General features: G+C 43.9%; 1 protein-coding gene across 2 annotated transcripts in view; it reads right to left on the reverse strand.

Moving 5' to 3' along the window:
• LOC113406368 (ATP-binding cassette sub-family G member 1) overlaps positions 1–6,739 on the reverse strand; it is a 77,371-nt gene extending 70,632 nt beyond the window's left edge. For both annotated transcript variants that reach the window (XM_026650843.1, XM_026650842.1), the window contains exons 1-2: positions 6,698–6,739; positions 2,901–3,144 (exon numbers count right to left, since the gene is read on the reverse strand). In XM_026650843.1, the coding sequence (XP_026506628.1) occupies positions 2,901–3,144; positions 6,698–6,739 (286 nt within the window). The remainder of the gene's footprint in view (positions 1–2,900; positions 3,145–6,697) is intronic.
• Positions 6,740–18,217: the final 11,478 nt, after the last annotated feature.

Raw genomic sequence — 18,217 nt, forward strand, 5'->3', positions numbered from 1 at the left:
TATGCATGTGAGTAACTGTATTCATGTGAACAGTGGGGCAGGGGCTACTCACAGACATAGGTGTTTGCAGGATCAGAGTTTACGTGATGATGTTTCTTCACCCCAGACATTTCTAGATTATTAAAATTTGGTACATTAGCCAGGTTGGCGTGATGGTACCTGGGAATTCTGTTTATCTGACAACACATTTTATAAAACAATGTTAAGAAGAATGTTTAAACCAGTGGATACACGCCCAAAGACAGATAGATTTAAATTGAGAACAAGAAGTGTCATATAAAATTTCACTAACCTTTGTCTCTGGTATGGCTCAACAGCACATTTGTTATTTCCGATGAATAGATAATACCCTACCAAAGCACACAACCATACCAATTTACTCTACAGGAAACAATTCCTTGTGGAAATGTAATGACTGCATTTAAGTATGTGAAGCTCTCCTTAAAGAGTTCAACATTTTCTCTTGGGTGTATTTCCTTCCAGAAATGTCTGCTACTGGGAATATTATACATCCTACTTGCCCCTTCAAAGAGACCACTAATCTTATGAAGAAAAGAGAACTTCACTAGAAAATGCAATGCACCTCATTCTCCTCTGCCTTGCATCTTGTGTAGCCCTTTGCAAAGTGAGTGCAAAGTGGATGGAAAATGTTACTATTCTGATGGGCAGCATTTTATGCCCGTATTTCGTAAGTGCAAAAGACCAACAATGTGCAAGGCAAAGGAGAGTCGGGCCCATTATGACAGTTTTTCTGCATCCACAAAATGGAGATGAGAATATTTACCTACCTCATGGAAGCACTGTAATGACTAATTACCAAATATGTATACATTGCTTTGAATATGTAAACCATTATATATATTAGAACTAAGGGTGAAATCCTGGCCCCACTGAAGTTAATGGGAGTTTTGCCATTAACTTCACTGGGACCAGGATTTTACCCCATTTTACTCATCACCTTTGAAGTGTTCTGGACAACTAACCCACAATCTGTTTGTTGAGCACAATTTATTAGACAGAAATAGAAATACATCTGTCTTTGAGCTCATGTTTTTAGACTTGGACTTAAGGTCTTGAAGTGAGGGAATAATAATGGAGGCATAGCAGATAAAATAAACTGCTGCTGTAGCTGCAGTGAAAATAAATACGTTCTGGGATACTTCAGAGTCATATTTTACAACTACTTCAGTGGGAGATTGTAGTAGTAGTTCCTCATTTCAATGAGATATACCAGCTGGCCAATATGCTTACAAACATGGGCCCACAAATATGGGCCATGATCTAGCAGAAGCAGCCATGCAGGCAGGCCCTTATATCCACTTAGTTTCCCAATGACTTCAGTAGGATTCATTATTTGACTTCAGTGGCACTCCATGTGGGCAGATTCCTTTCTAGGATCAGGGCCCACTAGCTGCACATGGGGTAGGACCAACATTTTGTTCACAATTTACCTCACATTACTTCTGCCAAAAACCTGAGGTGCTGAGTACACCACTTAAGTCAATAGAAGGTGCTCAGCATCTCTCAGGATCTGGCCCTATCAAGAACGACCAACCACATGGGTTCTCTCTCCTTATACATTGTTAGGATGTAAAAAGAATGATAAAACAGCCAAGAGACATGGATGAGCTGACATTTCTACATATTATGGGCTAGATTTTCAAACAACACATTTTAAGAGACACATTCTGCCCTCAACTTTGTGTGCTACTATACCGCTGAAACACTCACTCCTCGGAAAGAGTTCAAAACCTAACCATTTGCCAGTAAACGCCTTCTCTTTTGTCCTATACATAGGATAGAAACATATGAGGTTGTAGACTAGGCAGATTTGGCAACCCTGTAATACTGTATTTACTTGGATCATGAGATCTAAATTGAATTTGGAACTCTGTCCAAGAATAAATTCTTTGTCATCTGAATAATAAGTGCCAAGGGATCATACAGGGTTAATAGTTTAGCTAGAATGAATTTTAATCATAGTCTTTATTTCTACTGTTTCAGTCAAACTCCCTCAGTGACTAGAACTGGTTTGTTAGGCTCAGATTGTGCCATTTAGGCACTGGCTGGAGCTGACAGCAGTTCTGAACTGTACCACCCCATGAGGAACTCCAAGAGGGACTGTGCTTCAGAAGGTACAGTCCCACCCCCAGCTCTCCAGGACACAAGGGTAGCATCTATGCTGCAGTCAGGGCCGGATTTACACTTTACGTACCCGTAGGTATGGCATCTTCAGCGTCCCCTCTCCCTACAGCTGACCTTCGTATTTTCTGTAAAAAAATGACACTTTTTAACCCACTTAACTTTTAGGAACTCCTAGAACGCCGATGCCCCTAGGCACGTGCCTAATTGGAAATCCGGCCCTGGCTGCAGTGTCTCATTGAATGGCATAGGCCCCACTTCCCAGTGCATCTGCCTAGCACCTGAAGGTGAGGAAGGTCCTCTCAGCACACTCTGAGGTGATCTTCATCCCCAAAGGTACCAGCAAGGAGCACTGCCTCGAAAGCAGGGACTCCTATTGTGCTTGTCCCTTGAGCAGGATAAAGAGGGACAGTGGTGAGGAACGCTCCTTGTGCCCATCCTACCTTCTGCTCTCCCATGTTAAGGCCAGACAAAATAGTCATTTTAGTCTTGGTTAAACACATCACTTTATATTTAAGCTATTTATTTGCATACTTAAACAGATTTATTTTGAACCAGAGAAAACATCAAGAGTCATTGCAATAAGTGGCTGTGAGAATGCTCCAGAAAAACAAACACGGAATGTACTTTGATGGCCCCACTCATTGCCTTTGCTTCCCTGTATACAACACACTACCTCCATTTACCACCACAGGCCACATGAGAATGTAAAAACCTTTTCTCTTTATATTTCTTCTAAAAACATTAGTTTTCCTCACCCTTCTTCCTCCACCATGGTCCTTCCTGGATAGAATATGATAGTTCCTTAAACTCAATGTTCACTGCTGGTCTTCGGGGTAGGTAGGAGAAACGATGGGCTTCTGTTAGAGTGTTGTCCACCTTTTTTAAGTGTCCATTCAACAACCGAGCATCTTGGTTATCTGTGCCACTTGAGACCACCTCATCCACTGAAACACACACTGACTTTGGCTCAGCCATAGCAGAAGAAGAACTGCTGACGTTCTAGAAAATAGGAATAGGAAACAAGAAAACTTTTCAGAAACTCTTCATTGGCAACAAATTTCATCAAACTTCTTCGTTTGTTCTAATAATTCTTAAAAATATATTAATCCAGAACAACTAGTATTGAAAGGTGAAAGGAACTCAGTGGTTTGAGTCCTGTGGCCTGTGTATAGGCAGGTGCATAAGGGAGTAGGGGTCAGCAGTGAAAAGGGGCTGTTTCCCAAAATCTAGCAAGCACGTATGCTGCCATGCAAAGCACGCACGAGACTGTTCCACTAGCACCAGTCACTTTTTTTTCTTCTTGAAGACTTCACATTCAATGTAGCAAACACATGATCCATAATACTGGAGGTAAAAGTCAGCTCAGATTACCAAATTTCCGGGCGGGGAGGGGAGAAGGTGTTTTATGCATGCTCATAAGTAACTAAACTGGTCAGGAATCCAGCAATGCCTACCAAATTTCTTTGACAGTAATGACATGTAATATGAACAGTATAATGCGAAAGAGGATCTAACAGAACCCTAGGCACCGAAAAAAATAGTCCCACTGGCAGCCCCACAGATCAGCCCCTCCCTCTCCTCCCACCCCCAGCGCCTTCCCCTCACCAGCGGCCTCGTTGATCAGCACCTCCCCTTCGCCCCCAGTGTCTCCCGCCCGTCGTGATCAGCTGTTTGGCTGCATGCAGGAGGTGCTGGGGAGGGAGGGAAAGGAGTGGGAGCAGGAAGAGGTGGGGGAGGGGTGGAACAGAGTGGGAAGAGGCAGGTCAGGGGTGGGGGCTTGGGAGAAGGGATGGAGTGGGGGCGAAGCAAGGGAGAGAAGAGGCAGGGCGGGAGTCGAGCACCCCTCGGGGAACAAAGGAAGTCGGCACCTATGAGCAGAACTAAATTTGTTAACCTGAGGAACCTATGATGAAAGGTTTAAAAAAACTGGGCACGATTGTTTAGTCTTGAGAAAAGAAGACTGAAGGGGAACCTAATAAGTTCCGTGAGGGGATTTCCACAAACAGGTTGGACAGAGATGGTCTAGGAGGTTTACTTGCTCCTTCCTCCGAGCAGGGGGCTGGATTTGATGACTTCTTAAGATCTCTTCCAGCCCGAGATTTCTATAATTCTATCTTGCAGGGACGACTTGCTGCAAGCAAGGGCCACTCTTTGAGTAAGGATTTGCAGAATTGTAACCTACAGTGAAGTAAGTGGCCGAAACATTTGCCCTGTCCAAGAGATAGTGATCCTGATCTTGTTGATGCCAATGGACACAGATTCAAGTCCTACATTTATGTTTTTGTTTTCTTTAACAAAAGGACTGTTACTAAACAATACAAATATATTTGCATATCTATTGATAAAAAGCAAGCAAGCTGTTTTTATAATGATACTTATTTACAACCGTGTCTTTTAAACCAGTGGTTCTCAAACTGTGGGTTGCGACCCAGTACTGGGTCAGAAATGTATGGCACTGGGTTGTGGCTACTCTGGTCAGCACCGCTAACCGGGCCACTAAAAGTCCCGTCGGCGGTGTTGCCCGGCTAAGGCAGGCTAGTCCCTTCCTGTTCCGGGGTGCAGCGCGGTGTCGGAAGTGGCCAGCAGCAGGTCTGGCTCCTAGGCGGGGGGGCCCCAGGGCTCCACGCACTGCCCCTGCCCCAAGCACTGGCTCCACACTGCCATTGGCCGGGAACTGGCCAATGGGAGCTGGGGGGGGGGGGCGTTGCCTGTGGAGCCACTTGCGTACTTCCGCCTAGGAGCCGGTCCTCCTACTGGCCGCTTCCGGTGCGCAGCACAGTCTGCGGTGCCAGGACAGACAGGAAGTCTGCCTCTGCACCCTGGCTGCACCGCTGACCAGGAGCCACCAGAGGTAACCCCTCCGCCCCAGCCCTGAGCCCCCCCTCAAACCTGGAGCCCCTTTCTGCACCCTAAGCCCCTCATCCCTGGTCCCACCCCAGAGCCCTGACCCCCTCCCGCACCGCAACCCCGTGCCCCAGCCAGCCATGAGCTCCCCCAAACCCAGAGCTCTTCTTGCACCCCAACCCTCTGCCCCAGCCTTAAGCCCCTCCCACACCCCAAACCCCTCATCCCCAACTCCGTTGGGTCACGGGCATCAATAATTTTCTTCAACTGGGTAGCCAGAAAAAAGTTTGAAAACCACTGTTTTAAACTGATGTATGTTTCAATTAATGTGTTTTTGTGTAACAGACAAAGTCTCTGCCTGCACCTTCAACCAGTTTCCTATGGTTTTATTTTCCAATTTCTCTGTTGAGGTTTTTAATTGCTTCTGTTTCACAACAGGCAAAACAATAAACACATTTCCATCCAATGCAGTAAAATTGACCTACATGTCTCGCACTGTGAAATGTCTCTATCTTCTACCAACCAACTTCTCTCCAAATATCTCCCTTTTGTTAAATTCAACCAGACGTACACAAAACCCATTAGATAATGAGCTAGAGAGCTTGTATGTTCCTCAGTAAATTTGTTTTGAAATCATAGGATGCAGTTGTGCAGGACAGAGCATGCTCAGAAGACTGGCTAAGCCCCCCCTTTAGATGAGCTCAAGGCAAGAGGTAACTATCGGTCAAAACCTGCTGTGTTTCCCTGACTTCAAATCCGTGATGCTATAAATGAAAAACCACTGCATCCTGCCTACTTCTAGCCAGCCTATACCCTGTGAAATGGCAATAACCATGCCACAAGAACAACCCCCAGAACTTGAGATAAATTCTTTACATGATTTTTTTACACAAAGACCAAGGTTAAGCAGCCACTCCAGTTGCTTAGAAAGCACAGACAATTAAATTACCAAGCCATGGCATTCGTTTATGTCTGCATAAAAATCAGGTGTCCTCCTCTAGATCCCCTCTCTCACGGCACACAGACAAAACAGTTATCGAGCTATTAACTCATCGCAGCCAGGCTCACAGACAAGGAAGGCATCACAGCAACGCTTACTACACACTGGAAGCCATCGACCTGGGTTTTTTGCTGGCCTGGGACACTTTTGGAGAAGTCCGATGGCCATCCTCACTCCCTCCCCAAGGCACGCAATATTGCCCCCAGCCCTAAGGACACCTGCTGGAATGCACCGTTGGAACTCACCGCCTGGGGATTATCCTGGCTCACCGCGCCGCTTAGGCGGGGGACGCTGCCCTCTCCTCCTGGGCTGTCCAGGAGCAATCGGGCGGCGTGTGTCAGTGGGGGAGGTTTCCTCTCTGTCAGCGTGTCTGTTTTGAAATACGGGCCGGCTGGAGGGACGAGCAGCGGGGCCCAAGTTGGGAAGCTCACCCCCCAGCTCCGACCCTGCCGGTGGGAGAAAGGCTCTGCCGGGCTAGGGCGAGGCTGGGGAGCTGTGCTCCACCGGGATCTCTCAGCCTGACTCTCCACATCCCACCGCCTCCCCCAGCGGTGCCAGCCCCTCGCACACCAGCAGAGCCGCCCTGCACCGGAGGAGGCTGTCCCAGGGCAGCGGAGCCGCGGGCCCCAGGCTGCAGCGCGCTGCTGCCGCCGGGCTGCCCCGCTCGGACCGGGTCCGGGGCCACGCAGCAGGGGCGCATCTCCTTACCAAAGCGGTGCCCACCGAGAGCGCTGCCATCAGACAGGCCATGTGCCGCGGGGGCGTTCGGGGCTCCAGGGGCAGCGGGAGAAGGGAGCGCGCTGCGAATCGCGATGCTCGCACGGGCTGCGCTGCCTCAGCCCCACACCGGCAGCTAGTCCCGCCCCCTCCCCCCGGATTGGCTGATCAGGGGCAGGGGCGGGGCTGGCCTCTTGCAGGGAAACGTGCTCTTGTTTTCCTGCCTCTGTCCGGGCGGGGCGCAGCTCCGCCACGCCCCACGCGCGCGCAACTGCGCGCTTTACAGCCCCTTCTCCACCCCTCCCAGCCTGGTCCCTGCCTGCTCTGACCCCAGCGCTGCCTGCGTGCAGGGCAGGGGGTGGGGGACAGTGCCATCCTGTGTGAGGGGTGCCCCCCAGCAGCATTGCACCCTCTAGGTGCAGCACTAGTGGGATGCACAGAGGAAGCTTTCCACTTCCCTCTGCTCCTTGACCCTGGACTTGGTGGTCAATGTCTGGGCAGCAAAGAAAAGCAAGTTCCTTGCCTCCTGGGTTCTCATCGCTGCTGCGGGCAAAGTGTATTAATAAAAGAAAGTTTAGCAGGTGCAGAGCTTTGTATTGTAACAGCACTGGAGATCCATGATTCCATATTATTGTGCCGTGCATAGGTGTTGGAACTAGGGGTGCTGGGGTGCTGCAGCACCCCCCACCCACCCACCCCGGCTTGAAGTGGTTTCCATCATATACAGGGTTTACAGTTTGATTCAATGGCTCTCGACACCCCCACTGTACAAATTGTTCCAGCACCCTTGATGCCATAGGGTATGGATATATTATCAGTGATTACTGATGATAAATTATAAAGCGCTACCACTTCTTACTACATCAGCACAAGATGCAGAGGAGCCAAGAATTGAAATATTGATTAATCCTGGCGTCACCCCTGTAAAGTAAGGAAGTAAGTTTGTCTGGGAGGGCGGGGGAGGAGACCACACAGTCTGAGGCAGGGTTGGAATCTGTGAGTAATCCATGTGTGGGTGCTGATGCTGAGCAGACTGTCATCATGTGCCACAAATGCCTCTGGAAAGGTTCTGTCACCAATGCCAGGGATTCTAAGTGCCAGGGATATCAAAGGCACGGGCTGCCGAAGTCACTGTGGGGTTCTTTTTTCCTTGTTTGTTTTTTCTCAAGACGGAGAAGAAAATGCACCCAACCAAGGTGCAGTATAGGTGGATACACTGGAGGATTGTGGGCTCAAAGCAAGTCCAGTGGTAGTGTCAAGCAGTAATGTGAGAGCCTGTGCATCATTTTGTGTGTGGATGTGAGATTTGTTATATGCAAGTGGAGGTCGTGGCCGTAAATGGTAGTTAGCACTCCAAATTTCCTCTACTGTAGTCAAGACCATAGAGAGATGTGATCTGAGAGTAGGATGGAGGGCCTAAAACTCCTGAGTTTCAGTCCCAACTCTGTCACTTATTTGTTATGCCTCAAGTAAGTTCCTAAGATTTCTTTGGCTTTTGCAGAACTGAGGATCTGGCGCAAAGCCTGGTCCAGGTAATAACCACATACTTAGTGAGCCTTGTTCTCATTTGTCCTAAGGACCATTTACATGTCTTTGGAAATGTAAGCAGGCCTTAGAGTAGGTATAAATTACTGCCAGAATGGCAAAAAGTGGCCAGTGTCAATGAGAATCAGGCCCAAAATCTCTACAAAGCATTTGATAATCAAGTTCATAAACTGTTTGAACTCTTCTAACAGGGAGTCTGTCATACTACTTTACTTACCCCGTCTATAATGTTGTACAGACATAAAAGTAATCTTCACAATGCTCTTGGGTGGTAGGTAAGCTACCTCTTTTAACAATGGGGAAACGGAGATGGAGAGGTTAAGTTTTAGCCCAGGCAGTGGCAGAACTGGGACTAGAACATTTGAGCTTCCAGCACCTAAGCTTGTATTCTGTTTTATAGACATTGCTGGGTCTGTTTGCAACACAAATATTGAAAAAGAAAATGTTTGCCTACTGTGGAGTACCAACTAAACTGTGTGCGTATCAAAAAGTGTTAACTACAAACCTGAACCATGTTGGGAAAATGATATCAAAATTGATTCTTCCCTACTATTCAAAATCAGCTGTCAAGCACTGGTCTGGTTATGTTAAAAGGTTTTAGCTAGCTTGGTTTTGTGAACCATTGTTGACAGAACTTAATATTTGTGTAGACTAGATGCCTCACTTCCCCTTAAAATGTTTGCTTTTGAGATAGCCTTCCCTCCTTCCTTCAACATCTGAAAAGCATTGTGTTGTGTGTCAGTTTCTGCTGTACAATATATGTTTAGGAGTTACGTGGTCAGATGGCCTCCTTAAGTAAGCCAGCTGTAAAGTAAAACAGATGGGGGGACAGAGTAGAGATATTACTGAAGAAGGAGTGTAGCAGCTAGTAGTTTGAGATATGTGCAATACCCATCCATCCAATGCCTATTCCTTCCCCTAACTCTCACCTTTTTGGACTCTAAATGTGGAGCAAAACCCCAAAATGAAGGACAAGAAAATAACCTGTCCGGAAAGTTAAATTCATGGGGCTGAAATCTCTGATATAAGCAACAGTCTCAACTCAGTCTGTAAGTAATTTATCAAAGTAAGGGCTGGACTGTGCCTTTTAGGGAACTGTCTTACATTGGAAGCTGTGCAGCACTGCTTTGCCCCCAGTAGGAGCTCCAGGAGCTCCCAGTGCCACCCTAGCTGGCTGGGATGGGTCATAATTAACACAGATAAGATAAAACAGTAGAATCAAGCTTTAAAATGAAGGACCTCCCTTGTAAAATGGGACAGTTGGGAGGTATGCTCTTCTCATCGCCCATATTCCATCTTGTGTGTCAGGAATGTTGTCATTTATATGATGTGTGACATAACAAGGGCAAAAATACCCACATGTTGTGCAAGAGATATCTTTAAACAATTAATGGCTGGATTCTGACGTCTTTACTCGGGCAACACTCCTGTTAACTTCCACAGGAATTTTGCCTGAGCAGGGAGTGCAGGATCAGACCCTACGGATTTATTTTCCCACACAGCCACTGATAAATCAGCATCTAACTCAACCTCTTGTAAAGCACTTTGATGTGAAAGATCCTGTGTGAAACCAAATTGTAGCTGATTGCTATTTTTAGGTAACATACTCTTCCAAGTTATGTAATGTCATTTTTTCTCTGAGATACCAAAGTGCCCTGGGTTCTCTCACATTCCTTCATTAACTCTTCCATTAATTGCACAGGTGGTCCCCAAATCCCTACACAGACTGAGATAAAGAACACAAGCCGAGGAAGAAGAAAAATTAAGATATGGAAGGGTGTTAAAAAACCAGGACAAGAAAACTACAAAGGCAGGTGAGTACTAGCAGTCAGGAACAAAAATCCTGAATCCAAAAATAGAACAGAACAGGTGAAGAAGAACTAACAGCTTCCAGGTTGCTACTGCATAAGACCCACAGAACAGTAGACAGAAACAACACATGAAGGATAAAGACGTATCATACTGATGAAGGAAGCGAAAATTGGGAGAAAGCAGCAAGGGGCAGGGCACTGGAGAAGCTTAAGACAGGAGGGAGAGAGATGCAATGGTAAGGAAGAAGGATGAGTGTGGCTTAGGATTCGAAGGTTGTGAAGTACAGGGGAGAAAGAGAAAATGAGGAAAGAAAAAGGCATTACATGAAAAAAGTGGGAGGAGCAATACTCATGTTAAAACAGTGCAGAGAAGAGGCTGAGAGAGTACTTAGGTCATAGTACATATGAGCTGCTGAGTACCTCCAATTCTCAACAACTGGCTCTTGATAGATGGATTGAAAAAAGGGGAAAGGCATGGAAAAGCAAAGGAGAATTAAAAAACCCTCACAATCTCACTGAAAGAAGAAAGAAAAAGTGTGATCATAACTAAAGTATCACTGTGCTTCCTATATGAGCCCAGACATGAAAACACTTGAAAAATGTTTTTTTCTGCACTTTTCTTTCAGGTAACAAATATGTAGCTTGATACAAATGAAGCCCAATAAGAAGTGGAAAGGCAGTTTTCAGCCACAGGCTCACATCGGGATAACTTCCCCGCCCAACATTTACGTGTAGTAGGGGGTTCTTAAGCCATCCCTACTCCCATGCCTCTTATCTGGCTCCCAGAAACACATCTTACCATCCCCTTGAATTTCTCTGGTCATATAATGAACCCATATAAGCAGACTAATAAAACTTCCATGAGGGAGGGGAGATTGTTGTGCTCCTCTCTTACAAGGGCCAAGAACTACAGCTGGTCAGGAGCTTGCTGACTAAACATTTTTGCATCAGAACATGCTGATTTGTCAAAAATGAAACCATTCAGGGAAAAGGTCAGTTTCGATGAATCTCCTGATTTAACATTTGCTAAAGGAAAAGTTCTAGTTTCCAGTTCGAAATTACTTTTTGTTTCGAAATTTTAAAAATTAAACTCAAAATTGAAACAAAACATTTTGAAATGATTGAAATAAAATATTTCAAAATTATTTAAATGAAACCTTTTGATAGATCCAATCCAAAAACGATTTCAGATTACCTGTTTGCAACAGTTTTCATGATTTCAACTTTTCGTCCCAATTTGGGACAGGGGAAAAAATTCAAAATCTTGAAAACTCTCACAGAATGGAAAACCATCTCCCACCCAGCTCGTCCTTTTTCTTACCTTTGTTCAGTGTTCTTTCCTGCAGCATCCATTGTCAGGCCAGCCCTGGTAGCTAGAGCAAGAAGTTGGCTTGTATGACTACATGGCCATTAGCCATTATGGCAGGCTTCAGCTACAAAACAAAAACAATATTTAAACACGTATACCTTCCCCCACACTCCCAGGTTTTGTATAGCACATAGAGGCTTCCATGACTGCATGCCTGTTGTTCCATCTGGTGGCTGAATGAGGCTCAGAGATCTGGACCCCCTCTGGCCACCTAAACATATAAAATAAACTTCTAAAAGAGGACATGTAACTTTACGATGAATCTAGGTTAGGGCCGGTGTTCCTTGTGCCAGCTTTCCCCCAACCCTATTCTTACCTTGCTTTCATCCAGTCCTGGAATTACTAACCTTTGGCATCTGTGATAGCTGCCCAGGAAGAAGCTGATTAATACAATTACAACTCTCATCAACCGCAGGCTTCAAATACAACCAACTTGTTTTAACACTCATTGAATTACATCTCTCTCAGAATGGTTTAAAATAGAAATAAAACATGCCATCTCTCCCCACTGGCCCTTGCTTACACCCAGAGTAGACTTGCCATACAGTTGTCAATTGTAGAGAATTTGAGTCATTGTTGAACTATGTAAACGATCTTTTTTTTACATATAGGTACACTCTACTCTACACAGTATATGTTCCTGTTCCACCCTTTGTTCTTCAGCTAACATATTGATTTGTGGTAATACAAGAACTATCCAATTTATCTTTTATTTTTCAAGTATTTTTAGGTACTCTACTCCCTTCTTATAAGCAGGGCCTCCGGAGCGTGGGTGAAAGGGGAAGTTTGCTCTGGGCATTGAGACCTGGCGCACACCTGAGTGGTGCTGCAACCCAGCATGCCAGGTTGCACGGCCACTGGCTCATGACCCAGTGGTGCTGCCACCTTGTCGTAACACCCAGAGTGGGGAGCCAGGTCCAGCCCTGCGGGATAGGAGACTGCTGCTATGGGTGGAGTGCAAGGCAGATTCGTTCCCCGAACCTCCGCCTCTTCTCTGGGTTTTTGCCCTGGACCCCTCTGTGCAGCCTTATAAGCAGATTCCAGGACAAAAAAGAAACAAGAAGGAAAACGGGATCTTATTCCTTATCAGCATCAGTTTGACTAAGTTGACAGCACTCTCACTTTTATCCCGCTCCAGCAGTTAGGTTTGTAGCCAGTATAATGAATTGGATGAGATCCTTGGTGGCTGTCAAAGTGGAAGTTAAAAATCTATCAGTCTATATTTGTATGGTCCTTGTCACTGTAATATCTGATCCCAGCACACATTTGAAAATAGCAGGGGAAAATTCATGGGAAAAAATTGCTGGAAAGGTCATTGAATAACGTAATGAATGAGACCATTGCCATGTAAGCTGCAGGATAAAGTAGGAAACATTTCTTCCTCAAAACTAAAACATCAGCATGTGATTTTTGACAACTTGTGAATGGAATAAAGTCATCATATTACTTTTAAAGGACACCTGCAAATTTTTTTACTAAATTTTCTCAGCTGCAGCAATCCATGCTGCATTCTCCCATAGCCAAGATGAGAAATCCCCCACCTACATATGTCAGCCCCATGCTGCAGTCAACCCTAATGACTAATATCAGCATAGCACATACTAGATTATAGTGCAGTGGGGACAAGTCATTAGAGTGAGCCTGAGCAATGGGAGAACAAATAAAGACACAAATGGGGGATTAAACCAAGAATGATCTTAAAAACTCTTTTAGCCTAGCGCTGTTGGGGATTTTCAGCACATATTGCTAGGTTTGAGGGAATTTTCTGCAAACAGTTTGTAGGACACCTTTTTGGAGGAGTCATTTTGCTAATCTGTCTTCACAGAATGAAATAAAACAACAATAACCCAATCCCCCCATTCAAGTAGGATACCACTGAAGTTCAGGTAAATGAGAGGCAAAAAACAGCCAGAGATAGCCCTGCATTGTAATAACGCTCTTATCACAGAATGAAATAAATGAGAGCAGGGCATTACGTTATATTGTCCATTTCTTTAGTGGTGCTGGACTGCTTTCTAAAGTCAAGATGTAGGATTATAGCAGTATTATCATGCTTCCTGGTTAGCTGTAAACTCTTGTCTTATTGGGCCCATACCTAATAACATTCCTAATGCATGCAGATATCCAGCATAACCATGCAGTTTGTGGTATGTTACTGCTTACCTGTTATGTCTATAGAGACAGATTCTGATACCTTTACTCGTGTTGAGTAGCACATTATTCCATAAGTGGTCCTACTGACTTCAGCAAAAAATACTCATGGAGTCAGCATCCATTCAGCGGGAGTAAGGGAATCAGAATCTGATCCTTAAATGCTAATCAAGATTTAAAATGTAATGAACAATATTCAAGCTCTATCGTTTGATATTCAAGAGCAGTCCAGTTCATTGGTAGCCTTATTCTAGGCTGTTATCCATTTCCTCATAATGGGGGAATAATTAAATATATAAAGTGACTTTAATGACAGTCAAGGAAACTGAAACGTAGAGCATCAGACTTTGTAGTTAACACAGAGCTAATGTTTAATTACTTTTTTGATTTACACAGGATCTTTTTGGTCAGATAATTCAGCAGTGCTCATGAAATCCTATCTTTTTAAACATGAATTCTCTTTATCTGCTGATGAAGTAATTCCAAGGTAAAAATTGCCATAAGCAACTGCAATAATAATAGATAATCCAAACATTTGTAGACGACTCTAAAAACTAAAGTGGAAGTTAACACTCAAATCCGATTAAGATTTTGAATGTACTATGTGTAATGACCTTTGTATAAAATTAACCTTTTCATCACAAGAATAGAATGATGCTTATTACTGAAGTGAGTTGAATAAAATTAAGAGGACATAGCTGTTGATTTGAAATGACAAATAGACCAATGACTCAACAAATAGCACGCTCCCCTCTGAGTCAGGATTGAATCAATGCCCTAATATTAGCAAAAGGGGGCACTATGTTTTTGGAGGTGCTGTGTCTCAGATAAATTTTCCTGACTGCTTGCATTCATTAAAGATCCAGTGGCATTATACGCAAGAGTCGGAATGTTAATACCAGTACTTTGGCTATATTCCCACATCAGTAGTTATTACTTTTATAACATGCACTCTATCCCATCTCTTAAAAGAACATGTATCTGGGGAATGTAATTTCTCAGAGACAAAAGAAAAAAGATCACTCTTCTCCATTGGAAGAGTCCTGGAATTCCTGGAGATAACAAAATTTTGTTACATTTTCACAATGATATTCAGTAGGATACAAAACAGAATCAATGAAGTCTGTGGGAACCAAGTCAGTGCGAGATGCAGGTGCTCAGCATCTCTCAGAATCAGTAAATCAAGCCCTTAAAGAGTGAGTCTTGTTTGTGTGCTAGCTTCATACTGCACCACCCCAGAACATTTATCTGAAAACACAAAGGAGAGCAGTGGGGAGAGTGGAGGGAACACGATATGGGGAAACATCTATCAATCGCTCTTTCTTTAAAATGTTTTTAATAGGTGGATTTAAAGCCACATTTTCAAAGGTATTTCACACCTAATAATGCAGGTATGTGCCTGCAGGGATTTTCAAAGGCACTTAGGGTATGTTTACACTGCAGCTGAGAGGTGTCATTCCCAGTGCAGGTAGATAGCCTCATACAAGCTCTGCTTGAGCTAGCGCACTAGAAATAGTAGCATGGATGTTACTGGTGGCAGCTCAGGCTAGGTGTCCAAGTCCAAGCCCACCCAATCCCCTGAGCTCAGGTGTCTAGCCTGAACCATTGCCACTGCTGCAACATCTACACCGCTACTTTGAGCGTGATAGCTCAAGCTGAGCTAGCATGAGTCTCTCTACCCAGGCTGGGAATCAGACCTCCCATTGCTGTGTAGACATACCCTTGGGGTCTAACTCCCTTTGATTTCAATGAAAGTTAGGTACCTAAGCACTTTTATAAATCCCACAAGACACCTATCAACATCTTTAGGCACCTAAACACCTTTAAAAATCTGGGCCTCAGTGCTTGCGAACTATTCTGAACAGACAGACCTAGGGTGCGAAGTCTGTCATCTTTGTCCATAGTAGAGTTACAACATGGGCAACAGCAGTGCAAAATGTTCCCAAGCGGCCCCTCCAGAGTGTCTCCAGCCCCATATGGAGGTGCCATCTGAGAAGGTGCTGTAAGTGTTTGTTTTCCTTTCCCTTTGAAACCTTCTCCTCTCTGCCCAGACTGCTAACAAGGCTGTCTTCTTGTCTCCAGTTGAGGTGGAGATTTTTGTCATATGGATGCTTGTCTCACAGAAACTGAACTAAGGTCACCCACTCATATTAACCTCTTTTTTTCGAGTGCAGATTGTAAATGTATCTTTGGCACGGGTCATTCAGAAAACAGTTTTCTTCACATGGGGTAAAATCCACTGATGTGGAAAAAGTCAGTACAAGACCCAGGCACTGATTAAGTCCTATTTTGAGAGCTGAAGTGGTGCTTAGGCATTGTGGTGAATTTTATCCATGTGGAGCAAGTTTCCAAATTTCACAGTCAATGAGATTTATTTTAGATGATGCTTATTACATTTGTAAACCACTTGGCTGTAATCTAAATATTTCCCCTTGTGGGCTGAAACAGATAGAGACAGCAGCACCTAGTGGAAATTGCAGGAATGTACAGCATTCTCCATCTACCCCGGGCCATTTATAAGCTGGATAGTTTTCCGTTCTGTATCTAATCAGGATGCTAAAAAAGACTTCCAGAACTTCAGTGTAGTGACTGATAAATTGACCCAGTCTCGATAGATTAAAGCCTTCTTTCACAACGTTGGTATTTTGAAAAAAAAAGGGAAATTTATATTAATGTGCTATAAACAGTAACTTTGAAGAGCAGATTTTTCAAAAGGACTGTCAAAAGGATTTTTACAATATTTACTTGCTGTGCGTGCATAATATAGAATCACAGTCACACCAACTGTCACAACAGTGACTCAAGCCAAGCTAGAAAATTAGCACTCCTGTACTGATCAACACAGAATCAAACTTGATGGGGAATCTGAAGTATGGCCCCCCACAATACCAAATCTGGACGCTTGTATTTCTATTGTGTTTTCAGCAGCATGGTCCCTAAGGAAGAAACGCAGCTTCCAGTGATCGAATGCACTACATTGATATGGCTGATGATAGCTAAAAGCATAGGTATTGATTTGTTTACCCAGAAATTTGTCATGTCCTAAGATAACCCAGCTTTCTTTCAGGAATATGGTAAAAATGGTATATATTTGCTTAGATCCACAAGGGTGTTATTTTTATGGATCAATTATTTCAGTGTTATTACTTTTTTAAAAGTAGCTCTTTTTTAAAAAAGATGTTCTTTAATATAGAGAACAATAACCATTAGAGTTAAATCCTACTCCTAGTAGAGCAAGGCCACATAATGAGGAAGAACAGGGATACCGGCACATACATCCTTTACAACAGCAATTCTGTGGGCTGGAGGGACTGGCTGCTTGATCTTTCCAGAATTTGTTGTTCCTGTTTTCTCCAATAGTGGAGCAAATGGCTCCTTGACTCACTGGAAGCTCAATCTTGACATCAGGAAGGTGCTCAGTCCCTTCATCCAGCAGATCTTGGTGGCTTGCTGTGCCATCCTGGGGATATGCTCTATGATCTGCACATGCCATGACCTATGATCTACAGTGAGGGCACTCTCCTGGGAGGTGGGGAAGGGGGTCCACCCAGATTTCAGTCGCTGCTCCAATGAATATTTAATTATTTATACAGAGTGTAACAGTTTCAATAGGAGAGACTGAGAGAGACCCACCCTGGAATACCCAATGATTTGGTAGCTAAGACACCTGGGAGGGCAGAGACGTATTCAAATCCTTGTTCCAAAGTGGGGATTCAAACCTGGGTATCCCACATGAGTGCCCTAATCACTGAGTTACTGGGTATAAGACTACCACCAGTATTACTTCTTTTGTGACTGGTGCCAAAAACCCTGTGAGTCGCTAGCCCAAAAAAATCAAAATGTTTCATTGTGATACTGTCAAAACAGTTCATTTTGACAGTTCCTTTTTTTTTTCATTTTGACTTAAACAATTCACCAAAATTGACATGAATATGCAAAATATTTCATTTGAGCTGAATCTGCATTGTTTGGCGGTGAAAAGTTATCTCTGACAAGTTTTGTCCAGCTCTAATGTAGAGCCAGCTCACCACAGAAGGGCAGTGTCTTCCAAGATCTCAGGGACCGGGGATCTGATCTAGTATGGCAAATCCTACCTCCCTACCTAGTTATTACTATAGGCCTAAATCCTCAAAGATATTTAGGCACCTCACTCTGTTTGATTTCAATAGGAGCTAGGCACCTAAGTGTCTGGAGCCTAAATATTTTACGAGGCAATAACAGGAATCTGCCTAATATTAACTAAGCTCAGGAAAAAATATTTTGTTATGAGAAAACTTAGGGGCCAGAAGGTTAATATTACAAAAAAGAGGAAACATCAAGACCTCTTAAGCATTACAGAACGGTATATTGGTCTGACAGAGTTGGTGAACCTTGAAAGGGTGAGTTCTCATTTGAATCCTAACTAAAGGGCTTCAATACAGTCTGTTCTAATTTTCTAGAGAATTATGATTAATACATCTATTATTGGATTTGTCAGATTAGTTTATTCTTTCCTATAGCTAGAAGCATTTAATATGTATGATATATTAAAGTTATCATTTGTATTTATTAGTGTTTTAATTTCCGATAAATATAAATACTTCATGTTGTCCTACATTTTATTTTGGGACATACACATTTTAAAATAAAGATAAC

Source organism: Terrapene carolina, unplaced genomic scaffold (genome assembly GCF_002925995.2).
Source record: "Terrapene carolina triunguis isolate 2854851 unplaced genomic scaffold, T_m_triunguis-2.0 Scaffold30, whole genome shotgun sequence".
In the NCBI taxonomy this organism is placed as follows: domain Eukaryota; kingdom Metazoa; phylum Chordata; order Testudines; family Emydidae; genus Terrapene; species Terrapene triunguis.